The sequence below is a fragment of the Thalassophryne amazonica genome, chromosome 4, assembly GCF_902500255.1.
Source record: "Thalassophryne amazonica chromosome 4, fThaAma1.1, whole genome shotgun sequence".
Lineage (NCBI taxonomy): Eukaryota > Metazoa > Chordata > Actinopteri > Batrachoidiformes > Batrachoididae > Thalassophryne > Thalassophryne amazonica.
Genome location: NC_047106.1, coordinates 30,365,554 through 30,388,377, shown reverse-complemented (window position 1 = coordinate 30,388,377; position 22,824 = coordinate 30,365,554). Strand labels below are relative to the sequence as shown.

Here is a 22,824-nt window from a genome sequence, read left to right as displayed (position 1 = left end):
GTGACCACTGGTCACCTTCAAAAGTAGGTCAAGGTCATCGGCCTTCGAACCCATGCAAAGTACTCCTCCAAGGCATGTACCCACCAAATATGAAGTTTTTGCGAGCAATAGGTGCCGAGCTACGTTGCGGCGAACGAATTGCGGCCGGACAGACGGACGGACGGACAGACAGATGAACAGACGGAAGGACGGACGGACAGACAACCCGGATGCCACATGCCCCGACGGACAGACAACCCGGATGCCACATGCCCCGCCTCGCGGCACAAGCGCCACGCGGGGCCTAAAAATTAAAAATCTGAAAATAACAGTATATTTCTGTCAATAAGTATTTCTTTTTGCAGAAAAAAATGGCCACTCTCACTGACAGCCACACCTCCTTCTAATTCATTAACAATCCAGCACCCACTAGCCATCCAGCAGGTGGCAGTCACATCTATGGGATGTTGCATTTTTTTTTTTTTTTGAGTGATCTGATACAATAAAGCTCACCACATGCACATCAATTTGCAGTTATTACAAGTTCTTTCAATTTGGTAATATTGGATGATTATTATTATTTGTGAGTTACTGTTTTAACAACCCGGAAGGCACTATCCATTCACTCAAGCCACTGCCTTTTTGAGAGTTCCTTGCCGAAGCCTGGGGATACTGTGATTGTATTATCTCTTTCTAATGCTTACAACGTTAACATGCTAGCCATTGTGAATTTGAGAAGAACTGAGGGAGGTGATGGTCTAGTGGTTAAGGTGTTGGGCTTGAGTCCAGAAGGTTCAAATCCCTGCCTGACTGGAAAATCACTAAGGGACCTTGGGCAAGGCCTTTAATCCCCTATTGCTCCTGGTGTGTAGTGAGCGCCTTGTATGGCAGCATCCTGACATCAGGATGAATGTGAGGCATAATTGTAAAGCGCTTTGAGCATCTGATGCAGATGGAAAAGCACTATATAAATGCAGTGCATTTACCAATTGACAATTACCTCAGGGATCGATGAAAGCAATAATAATAATAATGGAAGTTACGAGTGTAACAATGGACCTGAAATAAATGTGTATGTACACATTGTTGCTTCTTTTTATTATGGAATCTGGCAACCTTGTTAGAACAGAAGCTGTCTTCATCACTCGACACACGCTTCGAATCTTTAGCATCGGGTTGTAACATCAGTACCCGTCGTGCAGCAGCGCCATTCGATAACTAAAATAATCCAAAATGGCAGGAGCCGATGGAGACGATTCTCTCTATCCGATCGCTGTGCTCATTGATGAGCTGCGAAACGAGGATGTTCAGGTTGGAATTGTGTGATCTTATTTTATGACCTACATTATAGTTCAGTTACTTTGCCCCGGTTCATTTTACGAGTCGACGATCTGATTCGCTTGCTAGCCAGATATGCTAAGTAATTTTAACATCTGAGGCCTTCTGCCGGGCGCACCCTGGTTGGATTATACATCGGGGGTTTATTTATCTGTTGATGGGGCTCGTACATTTAAGACGTATGTTAATTGAATTTAAGTGTGGCTCAGTGGAGTTCATTCAAACGACTGAAGGATAACGTAAATGTTAGCGTTTCGTGTCCCGGTACTAGCCAATATGCTAACATTGGCAAGTAGCTTTTCATGTCACGTAAATGTTAACGGACATGATTTAGCGTAAAATTCGAACTTATAATAGCACATATTTTTGATTAAACCAAAATAGGTGACCCACCAGAGTCTGCCCTCAGTGAAAATGATTCATTCTTTACCTATGGTAGCTACAATATAAAGACTATGATGTTGCACAAATAAGTGAACAAACAAGTATTTTTCTATTGTGGCCCCGTTAAAGTATGTCATTATTCCATACCAAATTTTAATATTTTTTGGCGCTTTCGGAGTACAGTGGCCGTAAATTCTAGGGTGAGACTAACGCACGGGTTGAGTGTGTAGTGATTTCGTCAGTGGCTACGGGTACGGATCACTGAACTATACACTACAGTTCAGTGGTACGGACCCGTATCTACAGAGACCGTTCTAAAGATACGGAGGGTGTCTTACCGACCAATCAGAATGCGCAAATATGCCCGTACTCGTACCATATGCAGCTAAAAGTCCGGCAAGGCTTCAAAGCTCATCCGTACGTTGTAGGTATCTTCAGTGAACCCATGGAGCTTTATATGAGAACTAGAGAGCGCACTCCCAATGCTGCACACTAAACGAAAACGTCCCTTCATGGACGACGACATGACATCTCCTAACCGGGCAAAATATTGATGAAGTACCCGGATGTTAATGCATTTTCAGTGGAGATTTGCGACTGAACACACTCAGAAAAATGCTCGCAAATACGTGTTAAAATGCCACTTTGACCTGGATATCGAGCCAGTAAAATTAATTTACATTAAATTATGTCCGGAAAGTATTAAACTTACTCTGACACACACACATTCCCAAATATTAGTGTTGAAAGTTACACGGATCTGCGCTATTCAAGCTGCTGAGCTGAGGCGTTCTGCTGCAGCTGCTGCTGTATTCAACACAGCGCGGCTCCGTACCTTTAGCAGTCCTGCAGAAGATACGGATGTACGTACCCGTAGCCACTTTGTTCAGAAAATGGGCTGTCAGCGCTCGGTGGAGAGTATGCTGTGGTCGAAAACGAATAGTGTTCCGACAAGAGGAACTACTTGTCGCTTGTATGTGCAGCTTGTCTTGCTGCTGGAACAAAATAGCTAGAAAGACCTGTGGGGGTATATCTCGTTTCTTGCTTATTTGAATTCTACCCAAGATTTTGCTTTCTCTGTAGTCCTTGCATTTTCTTTCTTCTTTTTGTAAAATGTGCATTGTGTGTATGCACACTTAAAAAAAGTTTCCTGCAAAGTAGCCTTAGGAACAATTAGGCTTCATAAAAAACAAAATAGTTTATCATCCTTGACCTCAGAAAAAAGTGATGAGGGAGGGCTTTTATTAGTATTATTTAGTTAGAAACAAATTGCACACATAAGCGACAGTAGCCTAAAGATGCCCTGACACTGGCACCACTTTGATCGTACTTCATCGTGACAATCCCACCCGCTGTGTTCCCAGCTGGACACTGTGCTTTGTTCCACAGGCTGCCATGCGTTGTGAGCTGTACACTGTGTATATAAAACAATTATTTTGAAGCGTATTAATCATTTTCTCTTCAAGTTGGCTGCTGAAAACTGTTCTAATCACTTCTGGAATCACAGCGGACTGCTCCAGCAGCAGCTTTTCTTGCGCATGCGCTGAATGAGATGGAGAAAGCATTTGGAGCCGTCTAAAAAGGTAATTGTCATGCTTATATTGTAATAGCTTGGTAAAGCCTTTATTCATCCCTCAATGAGGAAATTTCAGTGTCACATCGCACAAGTATGTTTATGACAGATTTAACATTTCGTTATAATCGTTCAGCAAGCTGCTCTGATGTGGTGTACTGACGCAATCACTCACACTGTTCACTTCTTTACTGGACTTGGTGAGCTGCGTGTGCCATCTCACACACCATCAAGCATCAACGTGCATCAACACGTAGTGTTGGCGAGTAGATCGTGCAATTTTCACAGACATTTCAAAATTCTCTTTGTGCACTTGCACGCCGCAGCGCACGTCTCGCATTCAAGTCTACACCGGTTCACAGCGAGTTTACTCACCAGTACAACACACTGCGTACAGGTATGTGAATCAAAGTCATACAAGTGTCAGGGCACCTTAAGTTTCACCGCAAAGCAGCCTTAGGAACAATTAGCCCTCACCCCCAAACAAAAAAAGGGTTATAACCATTGACATTGATGAGAGAGGTGTTTTTTTGTAAGTTTATCATCCTTGACTGTACTGCCATAATTTGGTTTATGTATTTTGCATTATACATATTTTACCTGGCGTTTGGTGGGTATTCTTTTTTCGCAACCTAGCACTCGAACACCCCCTTCCTCAGAATGGTTTGTGCCAACACTGCATACTGAACCCATGCATTAGTCTCACCCTAACTTCTATTGGCCTTGGTATTTAGCGTCTCTCTTATTGGTCAGTGTAGGTCACGTGATTATGAGGTTGCATACTTGTAGATTCCTAAACTACATTAACCACGACCATTGTTCCTAACTATATCAATAACCCCTAACCCAGGGGTGGGCATCGAGGGCCGAGACACTGCAGGTTTTCCGTGTAACCAATCACCTCAGCAGGTGGGTTGCTGATGAGCTTCTGCTCTGAACATAAACACCTGGTTGTCAATGAAATCCCCTGCTGAAACACCTGATCTTTAATGAAATCACTTGCTGAGGCAATTGGTTGCATGGAAAACCTGCAGTGTCTCGGCCCTTTATGGCACATGATTGCCCACCCCTGCCCTAACCAATTTGGGATTTTTATTATGGGAAATATTTTTTCTCATCAAATGACAACATCACACAGCACTACTTGAAAATAAGAGCTTTTGACATTTATTGATACATCACTTTGAAATTTCTGGAGGTGTAAATTTCCATTTCCACAGCTTTACTATTTTATTAAAGGAGTCGTGTTTGGTAAACTCAGGTTTTGTTTCCCTTGTTACATTTAAATGTCGGTGAGGTTTCATACTAAACAGTCTGTCTCTCAATTTTATGGCTGTATGTGGAATCTCTGCTGCTTCAAGAAATATTTAGGCCTTAAACGGCATGTTTTTATATGCTGACTAGTAGTTTGTGAGACCAGTCTGCACTCTATGACCGGGCTGCCCAGATCTGCTCCTCGAGGGCATCTGCCTGCTTTCTAATTCTCCCTGCTCAACACAGAGTATTAACTCAGGTCTGCTCAGCCAGTACAAAACTGTGAAACACCAGAGTTAAATTCCAATAGAGCAGATAGACATAAAAACAAATGGGGCCGGTGCGTCCCAGGAGCATGACGGGTCAGCTGTTATTATATGACAGGTTCACATGGTCTTTAGAAGACAGATGGAGGGACTAGACTCAGGCAGTGTAGTCACAGATTTATATTCCAGTATAATTTGGAATCACAGGTGGTAACTGCATAAACTACAGAATATTATTTTATTTTCCTTAAAATTTGAATAGGTTTTTAAAGAGCAAAGTAGTGGTATGGTATCTCTCTGGCATGTATAGGGATGGGTATTGATAAGATTTTATCATCGATTCCACTTATCGATACCTCCTTTGAATTTTCTGTGTACTAAAAGTAGGCTTTACAAGGCAGTGTCAACAACTTTTTATTGTCTTAAAGTAAATAAATATGAACTTGGTCACTGGATCCTTGATCTCTGGACAAAAATAAAATCTGTGCATGATGGATCCTAGATCTCTGGACATGATTAGAAATAAACGAAATCTGTAGTTTTTGTCAAAAGCATTTCCTTTCAGACATTTATGACACAAATTTAACTCCATAGACTCTGAACTGAGCTCAGCCGGCTTCACTGCAAGTCAATATCAACGTAATTCATAAAGAACACAGGACGTCTCATTTTGGGAGGAAAAAAAAAATTGTTTAGTCTGTTGTAGTTTGTTGTCTGTATTACAATGTTTGGAAAGGTGCCATTTGATTTAAAACTCAGGGATGAGATTTTTCCGTGGATTTCCGCGGATTTGACAGTCCCAGAGGTCAATTTTGTGAAACGTCCAAATCCGTTGAGAAAATTTGGGGGGGGGGGAGTAAGAATGCAGAAAAAAATTTAATGCCAGGAGTACCTTTGTTTAATAAAATTGTTGTCTATTCAGAACACTGAGTGGTCTTTGTTTGTTATCGCCAACGCAGCAAGTTCGATCAGTCCGTCAGTCAGCCGAACGCGGAAGTAACGCTGTGCTGATCAGTGACCAGTATGAAGTAGGTGCACAATGAGCATGTAGTGTAAGGGAGGTAACTGTGTAGTCTTTCAACTTCCAATATTCGGTAGTTTTCCCTCCAACAAATCATAAAAACCGAGACGGTATCGAAGAGCAGTCGAAGCTATTACTTACGCACGTTTTCATTGGTTATTACAAAGCTTATGACCAATCAGCGCAAAGGTTATATATGCGTTTCTCCCGCCCTTACATGTATGTTTGTTGACAAGTGTGCCATGCTGAAAGTGGAGAATGCTGAAAATCAAGTAAGTCTAGTTATGAAAAAATGTTTTGGTCACAGAAATACACATGTACAGTAGATGGTCTTAGTAAGGGTTTACAGTTTGAATTATAGATATGAACACCTGGCATTTTTAGTAGGTTTTAATATAATTTTAGTTCAGTTTACATGTTTTAAAACAGCAAAAATGCTTTGGCTTCAGGGGGACTTTGTCTGCCCTGGACCCGCCGGGGCCTGTGGCCCCTGGACCCTGGCTTATTTCGCTCTGAAAATCGAATTTGCCAATCTCATCCCTGAAAACTGCTCTTGCATAGCCATCATTAGTTTCAAGTTTGAAGTGTTTAAAGTATGTGCTCACTAAAAATAAAGACAGTTAAGATGATAGTTCATTCGACTTTTACTTGATAACAAAGTCGTTCATTGAGGAAGAACTTTTTTTTTTGCACTGTAACGTAGCGTTATATAGCATTTGCGTTATCACATTTCCTATTCAAACATGACTTTGCTGTTATAATGTTACAGCAAACACATATGTGTGCTAAGGCTAATGAAATCGTCATTGTTAATGTTAACGTTTACAGCTAAATAAGTAGCTCGCTGTAGACGTTAATGATAGCGGCTAACTAGCCAGTTAGCTTACCGAGACAACTCTCCCTTCGTCAGAATCAGCCAAAGCTTAAAAACAAACTTAAAAAAATAAATTATGACATCAATTATTAAATTAGTCACCGACTATTTTGATAGTCGACATAATTGTGACTAGTCGACTAATCGTGGCAGCCCTAATACTAATTACCTGAAACGTTAATTCAGTGTATAATAAGACAGCAGCATCAACACCACATACAGGGCTGGGCGATTAAACGATATACTTATCACAAAATATATTTACCTTGATTTAAAAAAAAAAGTTATGGTCGGTAAAAGTTTGACAACTAATTCCACCCATGTTTTGACATGAACGGCCAATGACAATGAGAGTAGCACCCTGTTTAACCAATTGTGGCTGGAATAGTTAAAGGGAGTTGAAGTACAGAGCATAGCAGCAGGCGGAAGCAGTGTGCATGCTAATGTTTGCTCTAGACATAATAAAAGAGAAAATGATGGTGGAAAATATCAACAAAAACTTGGGCAACAGCATTACAGAAGTCGACACATAGACACAGCCCAAGGCTCGAAAGATGAGGATATTGTTGACGAGATGGGTCAGAGGAATTCTGTAGTGTGGAGATATTTTGGCTACTTAATGTTCGACAAGCAGCAAAGTAGTGCAAACTGCTGAAAGCTTGTTCTCACAAAGACGAAGTACCACAATTTTGTTTGTTTTTTTTCTTTTCATGTGAAGCAGTGCCATCCTTTAGTGCACACACCATGCAAAACTTTACAAATTGTGATTAAATAATCTTGAACTTTTCACACTTTGCATTCATGGCATTATTTGCTACACCACCTTTCTTAGCACATGGCTGCATACTTGAGTTGCTCCTGAAATTAGCAGCTCTGTGTACTGAATTTGGCACTCATGCAAGGCGCCAAAGCTGCCTCGAGGTGCTGGTACTCTGTGCTGGGCCTTGGGACTCACATTTTCAATACATAGTATGTCCCAGGACTCCATGGCCAAAAATACTAATACAAACCCTGATCATGACATATCGATATTGACTAATATGGAAAAAAACAGGTTTTTCTTTTTTTCTTATATCATGGAGCCTTAACCACATAATATTTTGCGAATATTTTAAATTTAAAAGTATTGACAGCTGGCAAAGTGGAAACATTGCTTTCTTAAGTGTTTATCTTCCATAAAACAAATGGTGTTTCAGTGGAATAAAACTCATGCAGTTGGTTGAAATGAGCTAAAATGTTAGCAGATGATGGAGTCTTAATTGGTGATGTGCTTTTACAGTAGCTGCCTTTGTTGACACAGTTTGCTCCAAAGTATTTAACTTTGTTCTGAATGTTGCACTTTCTCTTGTGATTGACATTTTGTGTACAGTTAAGGCTGAATAGCATCAAGAAGCTGTCCACAATTGCCCTCGCCCTTGGAGTAGAGAGGACTCGCACTGAACTCCTTCCTTTCCTCACAGGTAACTCAGTCATCTTACATTGTTCAAAGCAATCTGACATCTGATAGCAACTATGGCCTCAAGACTGTCAGAGACAAGGGCGCAATTTAGAACTAGAAATGGGGGGGGGGGGGGGGGGGACAAAGTGCGAGGCCCGCAGGGTCGAAGCCCATAGGCTGGGGGTCTGGGGGCCGCTCTAGGCCCCCAGAAGCCAACAGTTTCTAGATAAGCTCAGATGCATTCTGAGCATCCAGAACAGTAATTTTTATGTTTTGAGAAGACCATAAAGTGGACAGCATTTGACTTATACAATTTTAAACTGTGGATATAAATACTTTATTCTGAGAATAGCCAGCATTGATTTTATTAACATCCTGGTGTAAATAAGGTATCACCACATGTGTAGAACTCAAAAAGAATGATAGGTTGAGTTTTCATTAAAAAAAAACTGCAATGTGGTAAAATGTATTCATAAATATGAAAGAACAGGCTCTTAATAATTATTAACTATCGCATACTGTATTTTTTTTTTCTTTATTTGTTTTTGCATAAGTTTGAAAAAAACAACAGATCGTAAGTTTAGGATAAATTACTTATGAATTTAATTTTCAAAGTGACCCTAATTACAACACTCATACTGAACATAATTTTGCTTGCATAGAGTGATTTTGGAGATCAAGCAATAATTGCAAATGGGCTTTCTGAGGTCCCAGATAGCTTTTCTGATTTCCTTTTCTAACTTTCAGATTTTAGTAAATTAGCATATGGTCCATTGATACTTATGTGTAGACACTAGTCCCTAGAGGCAACTATTTTTGGTTTCAGATCTGGGCAAATGCAGTCCCAGAAAATTCCGAATGTGACAAACAAGAAACAGGTGTTGTAAACAAGTCAATGCTGCTAAAAATACAAACTTGCAGAAACAAAGATACTATTCTGACATGGCAACTGTTTGTTGTGATTTGGCGCTATATAAGAAACAAGTTGATTGATTGATAACACTGACATGGTTTGCACATAAGACTGGCGTAGCATGTTTCAAGTACACACATATATATATATATATATATGTATATGTGTGTGTGTGTCAGAAGGTGGGGGGGGGACATGTCCCCCCTGGTTGAAAAGGGGGGGGGACATGTCCCCCCTATCCCCCACCAAATTGCGCCCATGGTCAGAGATATGTTAATATGCCTTGTAGTATCATTTCAGTAACACCAAATGTCCAACTTGTCAAACTGTTTTAAGATTTTAGGGTTGATATGTCTGTCATCCTTTAGACACCATATACGATGAAGATGAGGTGCTGTTGGCTTTAGCCGAGCAGCTTGGCAACTTCACGATGTTGGTGGGAGGGCCAGAGTACGTTCACTGTCTCCTGGTAAGCTCTAATCATTTTGAGGCTACTTTTTTACAGAAAATGTTTTATTGGTGTGAATTTAATGTTTTTTTTAGTCTTTGGATTTGTTGAAGAGTGATAACATAAAATAATGCATTAAATTGTGCTTTAAACTCAAACGTTTGTGGAAGAGGGTTACATTGTAGTTCAAGAAAGTTCTAAATTTGGCTTTCTCCTGATTCAAATAAACAGTGAGTCCTACCCTTTTGGATGTTAAATCCATGATGAAAGCTTTCTGGGAATTGAGAAATTTCCATGTTTTGAGGGCAGACTTACTACTTTTTTCCAGGAACATTTATGTGGATATGGTTACAGATGCGAAACACATACTCAAAATGTGAGAGAATACCACACATCTAGTGGTGGTAATGAATGCATGGTGCTCTGACACTCTGAGCATCAACAACAAAACCCAGTAGTATTTACATTTATTCATTTTAGATGTGTAATTTTTCATGCACTTTCCAGTGTAAAAGACATTAAAGATTGTCTCCCAGCAACATCTAAGTAAAAAGTGACATTGCTGAGCAGGAGGTTGTTGTTATTCTGACAGTGGGGGGAAAATGAGGGGAAAAAAGTGTCTTACAGAAGGCAAGTTTTATTTAACAAAATTCATTATTTTGAATATACAGTAATTTTACATAGGAGATGAAGTGTGGAGAACATATGTAGTGGCAAATAAAACGTGTCTACCAAAATTTATTCTTGCTCCCATTTACAGCTGCCTTGCGTCTCTGGTAATTAAGTACTGCAGTACTAATATTACTCTGTTCTGTCATAGCCACTCAGTGTCTAGTAGCCAGTACAACTTGCGGTATACATTTCAAAACTGCAGCCAGTTCCACAAAAAAAAATACTCTGTCAGATGTAGCAGGTATTTGTCATGTGAGCATTTATAACTTTGCAATAAATGAAACACCACTTCTGCATTTTAGTAATGTCTGGAATGTCAATCGTGCCAGTTTGAGCTAAACATTTGAGTTCATTCATTGAAAATGGGCACAATTAGAAGTTGTATTTTTCTGTGATTTAAACTGATTTTAAAATTACAAGAAGTGATTTCTCACATTCCTGCATGTTTCAAAATTATGAATATCAGTACTGTGAACACAGAATCATCTTTAATTCTCAAACATGGTCTATTTTATTATTCTGTGTGAGTATGAATATGCACATCTGACTGTTGTTTCAGAAATAGGCTTCATATTTTTTTCCTTGTTAGTATAATTTGTAAGTTTTATTGATATGAAACATTGGTTGTCAGGGGAACTTGCTCCACCCCTCCCCTGATGGTTTTAAATTGTAGTTCCTGACATAAGCAGTCGAGCTGTTTTAAATGCCTCTCATGTCCCATCAACTTGGCCGTAGAAACCGTTTGTCTTTTCCAACTTTTGTCACTGTATTTTTGCCTTTGTAATGATTTTCACACAGAGACCATAGTCAAACCACTGCTTTAAAATGCCACTTGCCAAAGTATATCAAGAATCAGACATTGCTTGATTGTTTTTCCAGCAGTATCATCCACTTTATTTGTCCAGAAACTGTTATTTAATCTGCTGAATCGGGTTATTTAATCTGTTTAAGATAACCATGTAATCTTCTCTCTTTTTGCATAGCCCCCACTGGAGAGTTTAGCCACAGTGGAAGAGACTGTAGTGAGAGACAAGGCTGTGGAGTCCCTGCGCAAGATCTCTTTGGAGCACACTCCAGTTGACCTGGAGGTCCATTTTGAGCCCCTAGTGAAACGGCTGGCCAGTGGTGACTGGTTCACTTCTCGCACATCTGCTTGCGGGCTCTTTAGTGTCTGTTATCCTCGTGTCAACAGCAGTGTCAAGGCTGAGATCCGTCAGTGAGTGTCTTTTCAGTGATACATATTTGTTGTTTTACATTCATGGTGTCAAGACTGACTTAGTTTGCTTCTGCAATTTTGCACTTCTGATCAAATGGATATCCTCTCTAGGTTTTTTCGTAACTTGTGTTCAGATGACACACCAATGGTGCGTCGTGCTGCAGCATCTAAGCTCGGAGAGTTTGCTAAAGTCCTGGAGCCTGATTATGTCAAAAGTGACATCATTTCTCTCTTCACTGCTCTTGCCTCTGATGAGCAGGTATGATCACTTGGCTTCTCCGAGCCAGACTAACATCACTGCCTACATTTTACTATCTTTCACCTATTTTACTTTGTCCTATCTGCCAGTGAGGGCATTAAGTCAGGAATGTTCAAACTGATGGTTACTTCTCCCCATCAGGATTCAGTGCGGCTTCTTGCAGTGGAAGCTTGTGTCAGTATTGCCACCTTGCTGCCTCAGGAGGACCTGGAAACCCTAGTAATGCCCACACTGCGCCAGGCTGCAGAGGACAAGTCTTGGAGGGTTCGCTACATGGTTGCTGACAAGTTTTCTGAGGTGAGCAGCAGATGGGGCTAAAAAAAATGTATTTTTAATTTTGTTTAATGCAGGAACAAAGTAAATTTGTGTTTATGCTACAGATGAAGGTGGCACACCAGTATAGGCTGGTATATATATATTATTCCCCACCACACAGTGGAAGATGGGGATGTTGGTATGGCTTCTGTACATACTTCCGTCCTTTTATTTTTGCTTGAATTCATTGGGGTCATTGATGACAAGCTGTATTGTAAACTGGTGAATAATAGAATTATGTGAAGCATACTAGGTTTCTTAGTTATGTACTTCTCTTGAATAACTTTAGAGTAATTGGTGTGCACTTCTTTTGAAAATTACACCCAGTGGTTTCTCTTCCAAGAAGCTTGGCTGGGAGGTTGACAGCTCTGTAAACGCCTGCTGTTTAACTTAAATTCTCCAGAAATTGCTTCACAATAAAAGCTCTTTGATACAGAAGGGGCAGCTGCACTCATAGCACAGAGAAGAATGTATGAATGGGCATCACTGGTGCACAGGCTAATATTAGCAGGCTTTTGTTGTGACTGCAGGATATCTATGGACTTCAGGGATAAATGAACTCTACATTGAAGAAAACATTTTCAATATGTTTTATCAGGAATATTGACATATCCAAAGTAGACACCATCATGTAATGGTGCATAATTACTGCATGTCTTTGGTTCTCGAGGACCATTGATTAAACCAAAAATAAACTTGCATAAGTAAAATGCTGAGATGGGGGGGGGCATTTTCTAGTAAGTCCCTTCAGCTGCTCCCTTGTTTTTTGCTCAGGGTCGCCACAGCAGGTGGATCTGCATGTTCATTTGGCACGTTTTACGACCAGATCCTCTTCCTGATGCAACTCCATATTACCTGGAGAATGGGCAGGGGTCGGTTTTGAACCAGGAACATTCTGCACTGGAAACAAGTGCATTTAACTACTTTGCCACCACTCTTGCCTTTGGAAACAAACATTTTTCTATGGTTTGTAAAATCAAACCTTGTGTAAGACGGTTTGATATTAACAATTGTCTTACAAGTAGAAAAAAAAGCCGTTCAGACGGTTGTACTCCAATACATTTTCCAAATCGGACAAAAGCAAATTTTTAGTTGAAAATTTTTACTCTTTTTCTCCATTGGGGGGGGGGGGGGGGGGGGGGGGGGGACTTCTGGGGTTACCCCAGAGCTCAACTAAACCTACTGTGGCAAAAACAAAAAAAAACACCACTTTGTTTGGTAGCCATCGGAATGCTCTTGCAGTGGACAAAAATGCAAAATATTTATACATATATTTGCTTTGTTAGAAAACGGCTGGTGGAGTGTGTGTGCTCATAGCATCTCTTAGAAAGTGAAATTTTGCACCTTTTTTTTTTTTTTTTTTAACAAATGTGGTGGAAGTGTGAGAGGGGCTTTATCCCACAGAAGTAAAGACATACTCCCTTTTGTAGCTTTGAGTGTCAGAAAAGTAAAGACGTACTCCCTTTTGTAGCTTTGAGTGTCAGAACATTTGCTTTGCAGCCTGTTTTCTGTAATTTTCAAATTATGAGTGTATTTGCTTTTTTTTGTGTGCATTTTTCCTGCACTCTTATTTGAATATTTGAACTTGAATCTCTTTCGATTATAGCTTCAGAAAGCAGTTGGACCAGAGATCACAAAGAACGATTTGGTCCCAGCATTCCAAAATCTTCTCAAGGATTGTGAAGCTGAAGTTCGTGCTGCAGCAGCCAACAAAGTTAAAGGTCGGTGCATTAATGCACTAATTATACCAGAGTGGATTCATAAGGAAGAAGGGAAAATTGATTCAAAGATCAACGGGTTAACTGAGAATTGTTACGATTTCTTACCGTGTACATGTTTTGTTTTTTGTAGAATTCTGTGAGAATCTTCCAGAAGATAATCGTGAACAAATCATCATGACTCACATTCTGCCTTGCGTCAAGGTAAATGAATAAATAAAAATCCTTTTCTGCATCTTGGCATTTCTGTCATGCTGCAGCTCTTATTGGACCTTGAACTTTGATTTGCTGATTTGTTTCACTCATTGTATTCACAAAATATTAATTTGCAAAAATATGCCATTGTGAAAAAGAATTGAACAAAATACAATATAGATGATAAAATGCACAAAACACTCCGAGACACTTGACGCTGACGTGCCCCTTTCCTGGGTGGCCCAGCAATTGCAGCGCTACGCACCCTGTGGTCGCCGCCAAGGTGAAACAAAAAATGCAGAGATTGTCTTCTGATCATTGGGCTTCATGTAACACTTGCGTTTTGTAATGGTTTGTGTCATCTGGATGTAAACAGGATAAAATAAAGAGCTTAAGTTGTTTATGTGAAATTTACTGCAAAAATTGGGTTTACGTGTGGTCAAATTCCCATCAAGTCTCGTGCTAAAACATTATGACATGATGCCACAGTATAGCGGTGCTGGATGGCAGTATAACAGCAGGGTGCTGTTATTCCATTGTCTGGGGAGAACCCTGATATGTATATAGATTATTATTTCACATCCAAGTGCACTAGGAAAGAAAGTGTGTGTGTTTATATATATCTTTCTCAGTGCATTCGGATGTGAAATACTGTGGTCTGCATAAAGTATAACTCCGCAAATGTTTTGGTAGCCTTAATCTTATTTTGGTAGTTTTTGACATCTGTGGTCATACTAAAACTGATACATCTTACACTACAACTTTACTATTCTAAGCAGTACATGTGGTTAGAAGGTGGTCCCAGACTAGTAGCTTTATATAAACCCTCATCATTTCAGTGTGGAAGCTACACAAATGTAACGCATGGATGGAGAGTCAAAGTTTAAGCTCCTCTGTACAATTTAATGGACTTAAATTTACAAAATAAATTATTAAATTAATAAATTCACCAACTTTGTCTCATTTAGGGGATTAATTACAAGGTATGTGATTGGGTCACCACTCCTTGGTGTATTGGACTCTTATTTCTGTCCATGTCATCTTGTGTTGAAACATTAATAAAAGACTTGTCATTTTTGTGATCATTGAACACAATCTTGAAAGTGTGCACTTTTAATTAGTCAGTGCTGCTTACAAACGAGAAGGGGCTACATCAGGTGTATTTTGAGGTGTGGTGATAAGCTTTGGTTTGAAACAGCTTGCAGGAGTTTTGCCTGCTTATGAACAGCAGATGGCACTCTTGTTTTTGTGTTAGAGGTTCAATGAGGATGCAATTGTGTAAAAAAAAAAAAAAAAAAAAATCCATTTTCTCCCAGAGTAAATATGTTTACAATGAAAGTGACATGCCTGGGTGTACGGAATGTAAAGATTGACGATGACACTGGGCAGTAATCGGATATTTTATTTACATTCAGTTGTATTACTGTGTCACATTGTGCTACTGTTGTTCCAAAGTTACAGCTTCATGGAAGCTTCATTTATTACCTCTCTGAGATCCATATTTCTCAAATGAAAGCGCAAGCAAAAGACTGAACTCTTTGGGGCAGACACTTCTCCTCTAGTGAAGTGCAGCTTCTCCCTCATTGTGGCGGGAAAGGAATGATACTAACAACCTGCCTGAAAGAGAATTTTCCAACCGACATTCTAGATTCTGGGGTTCAGCAATGATGTACTGGCATCGTCCATAATTAGGTTTGTTCTTCTTGATGCGGCAAGTGGAGAAAGTTGAAATTTTATACTGTCTACAGCACATACTTTTGTGGGGTACACCTTCTGCTTACATTGCTGGGAGTGACAAACTTTTCCATTTTCCTCTCATTCAAAACCAAGCTATCTGAAATGAACCAAACTCCGGTGTCAAAAATCTTGCATTTCCTTTGAACGGCCACTTGAGGCTGGTTCCAAATGGGAGTTACTTCCCATAGAAGTGAAAGGTAGTGTGCCATGAGTTGAGTCCAGAGCCCCGCAAGCAGTGGCTGCTAGCTGTTGTGGACTGTCAGTCCTTTCTGCACATTTTATTGCAAATATTGAATAATATGGCTTGTTGTGTGATTAATTGTCCTGACAGGCCAGTAATCCTGTCAAGTGAATTTTTTGTTTGATTTTAATGTGTTAGCACCATTAGCAGGTATTGGTACCTTGGTGACTTTGGCTCCACTGCGTACACGTCTAACGAGGCAATAAGATGGTCATAATTTTTAATATCTGCACCCAATCCACATCATGAAACCCACCACAGATTCCACAAAAAATATGCTTTAAGAAAATACATTAACCAAGGTTAGCCTGTTTGGCTTTTGCTTCTTTGAGAACTCCGAGATGGGGGGGTGTTTGGGCTTTATTTGTCCCTTCCAGGTCACACAGGGTCTTACCCATGTGTCACCTCTTTACTCATTTATTGTTTGGTCAGGAGGACTCATACAGTGATTTGGTTTAGTGAATCACATAAAAATAGTGTAGTGCATATCATGGAAATAATTCATTAATTTGTATTTGATTTTGTGGTGGTGGTGGTGGTGGTGGTGTGTGTGTGTGTTTAGTGAGATATTTGAACTGTATTGGGCACCGCAGTCTCATTTGAGGGCGGGCACTAAAGAAGTAAAATATGACATAATTTCTCTACTTCCGGGGGGAAACCACTGCGTTTTCAATGGATTTTTGGGCATATTTCACGCAAAGAAAGTGAATATGCAAAGAAAAAGTAACGATGCCCAGTGTCGCAGACCAAACGATTGACACCCCCCCCCCCCCCCCCCTCAAAAAAAAAAAAAAAAATTGGTTCACCCTGCCTTCACTGCACATGGGTCATTGGCTACGGTTCACCGATTATCACCTTGTTTCTGCTTCAAACTGCACTCCAGTCATCATCTATCTCAATGACAGATATCTGAAGCTTTTGTACAACAATCATTTCCACAAAAATTCAACATGATTTTATCACTAAAGACGGAGGAAGCGATCAGAGCACTGCAGCTACATGAGCTGCTAGCTGATGTGTTCACTGCGTGTCGGTTATTTCAAAGCATCACCAAGGATTGTTTCTGCTTAAAACTGACCTTAGAATGATTTAAGAGGTTTACCTTGTCATCTGATGGTTAACAATCCCATTAATCCATTTGGTCGCTTTGGGTGAAGAGACTGTCTCAGAGCTCCGAAATAATGCATGCGGCAGTGGAGGCAAGGCGGACCAGTTTTTAGGCTGTTTGGTCTGCGACACTAGAGCCAAAATGTGTTGAGGCGGTTTTGCAGGCGAGAACGCAGCTACTCTGGTTAGCTGTGTAGGTGAACACTTAGCGACAACACGTCTCTCACTTGCTTTGTCGTCCCTTCTCCTCTGGGAACCGAAAAAAAAAAAACACTTTTCGCGAATGCTTCGGTGATTGCAGCCGAAAACAAAATAGTACATCATTTGTCCGTGCGAACTTACGCTGTGTATATATTGTACAACGGGGGCCGAAGTCCGCTTAAGTGGTCAAATCCCGTGATATCACGCACGAGACTGCGGTGCCCTATTGTTTACAGCTGCAATTCACAGGCTAGAGTCAGTGCTTACCCTGTCAGGATATTAATGCAGGTAGCAACAGACACATCCTTAGGATCCTGTCGGGGTGGGACAGGGGCATGATAGAACACCACATTATTCTTTACACTTCCACAGGATTACATGTAGTAATAAATGTAAACAATGCAGCAAACACTACTTTCTTAAAAGTACTAAAATTTTATGGCAGGTATAGTTAGTCTTATATTTTGAACAGCGATTGTCACTCCTCATAAAGACAGTTTGTATAACCACACAGGACTCTGTATCCCCATCTGTTTCTATGTGAATTGCACGTGTTTTTATTTGTGCTCACTACTCTGTTCTCTCCATGTTCAGGAACTTGTTTCAGACACCAACCAGCATGTGAAGTCAGCCTTGGCATCTGTCATTATGGGCCTTTCAACCATCCTGGGCAAGGACAACACAATAGAGCACTTACTGCCACTTTTCTTGGCTCAGCTTAAAGATGAGGTAAAGAAGACACAGACAAGTCATTGTTGGATGTAGTTTACTCTGAAATGTCTGAAATCCTTTATTTTTCCACCACTGCCTGCAGCGATCAACAGGTTAGAAATGAGACTGAGACTTTATTATTGTGCTTTTTATTTACAGGACCTGCAGGTTGAATGCATGTTGGGCACGTTCAGATCGGATCAAACACACACTGGCGTATTCACATAGGGTTGAGTTTAGGAGGCTGCTGTTGGATGGGTCAGCAGTTTCAACCATCACTTAAGATGTAGATTTGAGTGCCCTCACCATCTTTGACTGTAAACCATGCTCCTGATATATTGTTTCAGTTAAAATCATCACAGCGAGGGTTCCAGTTGATCAGCGCTTAGTTTTGTTGTAAAATTGGATGTGTCTTGACATCAGTCACTTAATTTTCATTTTATTTCATTTTGGAGCTGTTGGTGAAATTCCCCTGTAGATCTCCAATTGTCTGAGTTTGCACGTGTCGTGTCTTACCAAAGTGATAGTCAATCAATCAATCAATCAATTTTTTTTATATAGCGCCAAATCACAACAAACAGTTGCCCCAAGGCGCTTTATATTGTAAGGCAAGGCCATACAATAATTATGTAAAACCCCAACGGTCAAAACGACCCCCTGTGAGCAAGCACTTGGCTACAGTGGGAAGGAAAAACTCCCTTTTAACAGGAAGAAACCTCCAGCAGAACCAGGCTCAGGGAGGGGCAGTCTTCTGCTGGGACTGGTTGGGGCTGAGGGAGAGAACCAGGAAAAAGACATGCTGTGGAGGGGAGCAGAGATCGATCACTAATGATTAAATGCAGAGTGGTGCATACAGAGCAAAAAGAGAAAGAAACAGTGCATCATGGGAACCCCCCAGCAGTCTACGTCTATAGCAGCATAACTAAGGGATGGTTCAGGGTCACCTGATCCAGCCCTAACTATAAGCTTTAGCAAAAAGGAAAGTTTTAAGCCTAATCTTAAAAGTAGAGAGGGTGTCTGTCTCCCTGATCTGAATTGGGAGCTGGTTCCACAGGAGAGGAGCCTGAAAGCTGAAGGCTCTGCCTCCCATTCTACTCTTACAAACCCTAGGAACTACAAGTAAGCCTGCAGTCTGAGAGCGAAGCGCTCTATTGGGGTGATATGGTACTACGAGGTCCCTAAGATAAGATGGGACCTGATTATTCAAAACCTTATAAGTAAGAAGAAGAATTTTAAATTCTATTCTAGAATTAACAGGAAGCCAATGAAGAGAGGCCAATATAGGTGAGATATGCTCTCTCCTTCTAGTCCCCGTCAGTACTCTAGCTGCAGCATTTTGAATTAACTGAAGGCTTTTTAGGGAACTTTTAGGACAACCTGATAATAATGAATTACAATAGTCCAGCCTAGAGGAAATAAATGCATGAATTAGTTTTTCAGCATCACTCTGAGACAAGACCTTTCTGATTTTAGAGATATTGCGTAAATGCAAAAAAGCAGTCCTACATATTTGTTTAATATGCGCTTTGAATGACATATCCTGATCAAAAATGACTCCAAGATTTCTCACAGTATTACTAGAGGTCAGGGTAATGCCATCCAGAGTAAGGATCTGGTTAGACACCATGTTTCTAAGATTTGTGGGGCCAAGTACAATAACTTCAGTTTTATCTGAGTTTAAAAGCAGGAAATTAGAGGTCATCCATGTCTTTATGTCTGTAAGACAATCCTGCAGTTTAGCTAATTGGTGTGTGTCCTCTGGCTTCATGGATAGATAAAGCTGGGTATCATCTGCGTAACAATGAAAATTTAAGCAATACCGTCTAATAATACTGCCTAAGGGAAGCATATATAATCAGCATATATATAGTGATTGATATGAGGAACATGTAAAGAATGTTCTGGTGCTAGATAAAGGGTGTTTTTTTTGTTTTTTTTTTTTTTTGGCCAATCACCAACAGCGACTGCAGGGAATTCTTATGCCTGATTACTGCTTTGACTGGAATTGACTCTGGAGCTCTTACATTGTCAACACGTCTCTCAGTATCTTCCATGTCATAGGTGACGTTATTGGGAAAGGCTTCTGGGTGTCTCGTGTCCCATATTTGTGCCTCTATCATATGCTTAATGTTGTAAACTGACAGGCCCATTGTCATGTTTTTTTCAAAACACTTTAATAAAATTTATTTTGAATAATGAGATCAGACACGTGGCAGGCGAGCAGCAAAGGTACCTGAATGTTTGAGAATCTGGAAGCTGACAAATTTGACACCAATCTTTGTCCTATTTAAAGATGGCCCATTTCCTCAAAGCTTCAAACAAAACCATGGCTGCCTGTCTAATGAGATTATGGTTCAAAGTGACAGCTTTGGCTCAAAAGTTGGGGGAATTCAAGGTGTATCTTTAAGATCTCAAAATGGTAAGATGAAGACCATTCTGCAGACTTGAATTTGTGCACATTTTGCCATATTTGGCAGCCACTCTGGTCACATAAAACAAGCCTGACAGAATGTCTTTTGTGTGAAGTGTGAGGCTTCTGCTTTGGAATATGGAGATGACGACTGTTGTTTAGCACTTCCCATTAATGTCCTGTTTAGATTAAACCAAGAAATGTCTCTGCTTAAGGCTCTTGTGTGTAAACATGGGTTCTGTTCTGGACACAACCATTTGGAAGTCATTTAGATTGTTGCTTAGAAGGATGTAAGTAACTTTTCAGCACAGTTGTGCACCTTGAACTGAGTAGCACTTTTTTTTTTTTTAATTTAATGACTAAATATGTTCACTTCTGATTCCTCCTCTACCACCCCCCACCCCAAATTGCAGTGCCCTGAGGTGCGTCTCAATATCATCTCCAACTTGGATTGTGTGAACGAGGTGATTGGCATCCGCCAGCTTTCCCAGTCGTTGCTGCCAGCCATCGTAGAGCTGGCAGAAGACGCAAAGTGGAGGGTTCGCTTAGCCATTATTGAATACATGCCCCTGTTAGCAGGACAGCTGGTGAGCCACCAACTCTATGAAAATGCTCAGTGTGTTCATCCATATTTGCAGCTTTGAGGCCTGATGTTAACAGGACACACTGAAGGAAGTGTTCATTTCTAACTCCACTGTTTCTTGTGCTATTAGGGAGTGGAATTCTTTGACGAGAAACTCAACACACTTTGTATGGCCTGGCTTATTGACCATGGTAAGACAGTCATGTTGATGGTTTAGAAGTTGCACATAGGTGCATAATTAGTGGGTTGAGCTCAGTGTGATGCAGCAGAGTTGAGGTGGATATGAATAAATCTACTTTCTTACGTCTGTTTCGCCAACAGCGTGGGGTTGATTTTTGTTGAAAACACCGTGAGTAAACTGGAGCAACAGTGATTACAGCAAGGACTGTTAATCCTGCGTCCTGTTGCTGTATACCAGCACAGTGGATTCAAAATCAGACTATCTAGATGTGCTTGTAGCATAGACTTTAAGCTGTAATTAAAGGGATTTTTCCAAAAATTCCACACGAAACTCTTGATGTACATAGTTCCTAACGTACAGCACATTCAGTGGTTTAATTTGAAAATGTCTCCTGCAAATTCACATGACGTGCACAAAAATGCGTTGCAAAGAGCCACAACACAAAAAGGATTCTGCCTTCAGGTCCTTCACAGAGTTGTACAGTTCAGTGCATTGCAAGTTGTTGTTGTTCATTCGGTTGCTCCCGGTTTTGTTCGGGGTCGCCACAGTGGATAGTCAGATCCGCATTGGTAATTGGCACAAGTTTTACGCCGGATGCCCTTCCTGACGCAACTCCAGTTTTACCTGGAGAAACACACACACAGCGAAGAGGTCTCCCATCCAAGTACTAACCAGATCCTGCTCTGCTTAGCTTCTGAGATCTGAGGGGATCAGGCTTATGCAGAGCAGACCGGCTGCTACCAGTGCATTGCAAGTAAAATAAAATAAAAAAAAAAAACAGCTAGCTTTAGAGTAAAATTTTCAACAAAGTAAATTATAAATGTGCTGTGCTGACCAGATGCAGATGAAGATAGAGCGCTGTGATGCACTGAAGGGTCTCTCACTAAAAGTCCTCAGGGCAGAAACCTCTTTTTGTACTGTTAGTACGTCTCGTGTTGTGGCCGTCTGCATCATGGCTGTTTTTGTGCATGTCATGTGCAGGCACATGATCATGTTAAATTGTTACATGCGCTGCTGGTTATATTTATCTGTATGAGGAACCTCGCTCACTCACTCATCTTCAACCGCTTACTCCAAGTAAGGGTCACGGGGGAGGCCTGGAGCCTATCCCAGCAGTCACAGGGCGTGATGCTGGGTACACCCTGGACAGAACGCCAGTTTGTTGCAGGGCCACATACAGACAAAGAAACACATTCACACTCACATCTACGGACAATTTAAAGTTTCCACTTCACCTAACGTGCATGTCTTTTGATGTGGGATTAAGCCGGAGCACCCGGAGGGAACCCACGCAAACACGGGGAGAACACGCAAACTCCACACAGTAAGGCTACAAGTGGGAACGATCCCGTGACCTTCTTGCTGTTAGGCAACAGTGCTAACCACTATTCCACCATGCTTGTATTAGGAAGCTGTTTGTTTTATTTTTGGGAAGGTGTGTGTGTTTTTTTACGTATTTGCCTGTTGAAGAATTGATCCGGGTGCATTTTGCGTGTGCTTTCTACATTTGTTCGTATTGCGTCAGCATGTATGTATTTCCTTTAGTCACAAAGTTTTAAAAACAAAGTTGTGCAACAGCATAGAATAAAACATAGAAAAGAAATAACATAAAAAAAAGCACCAGGCCTTCACCCTGGACATAGGTCTGTAATTATGGCCGTACATTCTTGCTTGCTGAGCAAATTTACCTCACAGTTGTCTCTCACTGCACACATTTCTATAATTTGTTGTGCAAGTCTAAATATCTCTTCATCAAATTATGCTGCCAGGAGGCACAGACATTATTAATA

The 22,824-nt window shown here is 40.6% G+C and overlaps 1 protein-coding gene across 1 annotated transcript in view; it reads left to right on the top strand.

The window, feature by feature from the left end:
* The first annotated feature begins 1,136 nt into the window (after positions 1 to 1,136).
* Positions 1,137 to 22,824, top strand: part of ppp2r1bb (protein phosphatase 2, regulatory subunit A, beta b) — a 34,022-nt gene continuing 12,334 nt past the window's right edge. The window contains exons 1-11 of the mRNA XM_034169322.1: positions 1,137 to 1,290; positions 8,059 to 8,149; positions 9,409 to 9,509; positions 11,144 to 11,376; positions 11,488 to 11,635; positions 11,777 to 11,932; positions 13,557 to 13,671; positions 13,802 to 13,872; positions 17,744 to 17,878; positions 20,684 to 20,857; positions 20,984 to 21,044. Of these exons, the coding sequence (XP_034025213.1) occupies positions 1,213 to 1,290; positions 8,059 to 8,149; positions 9,409 to 9,509; positions 11,144 to 11,376; positions 11,488 to 11,635; positions 11,777 to 11,932; positions 13,557 to 13,671; positions 13,802 to 13,872; positions 17,744 to 17,878; positions 20,684 to 20,857; positions 20,984 to 21,044 (1,363 nt within the window). The 5' untranslated portion in view covers positions 1,137 to 1,212. The remainder of the gene's footprint in view (positions 1,291 to 8,058; positions 8,150 to 9,408; positions 9,510 to 11,143; positions 11,377 to 11,487; positions 11,636 to 11,776; positions 11,933 to 13,556; positions 13,672 to 13,801; positions 13,873 to 17,743; positions 17,879 to 20,683; positions 20,858 to 20,983; positions 21,045 to 22,824) is intronic.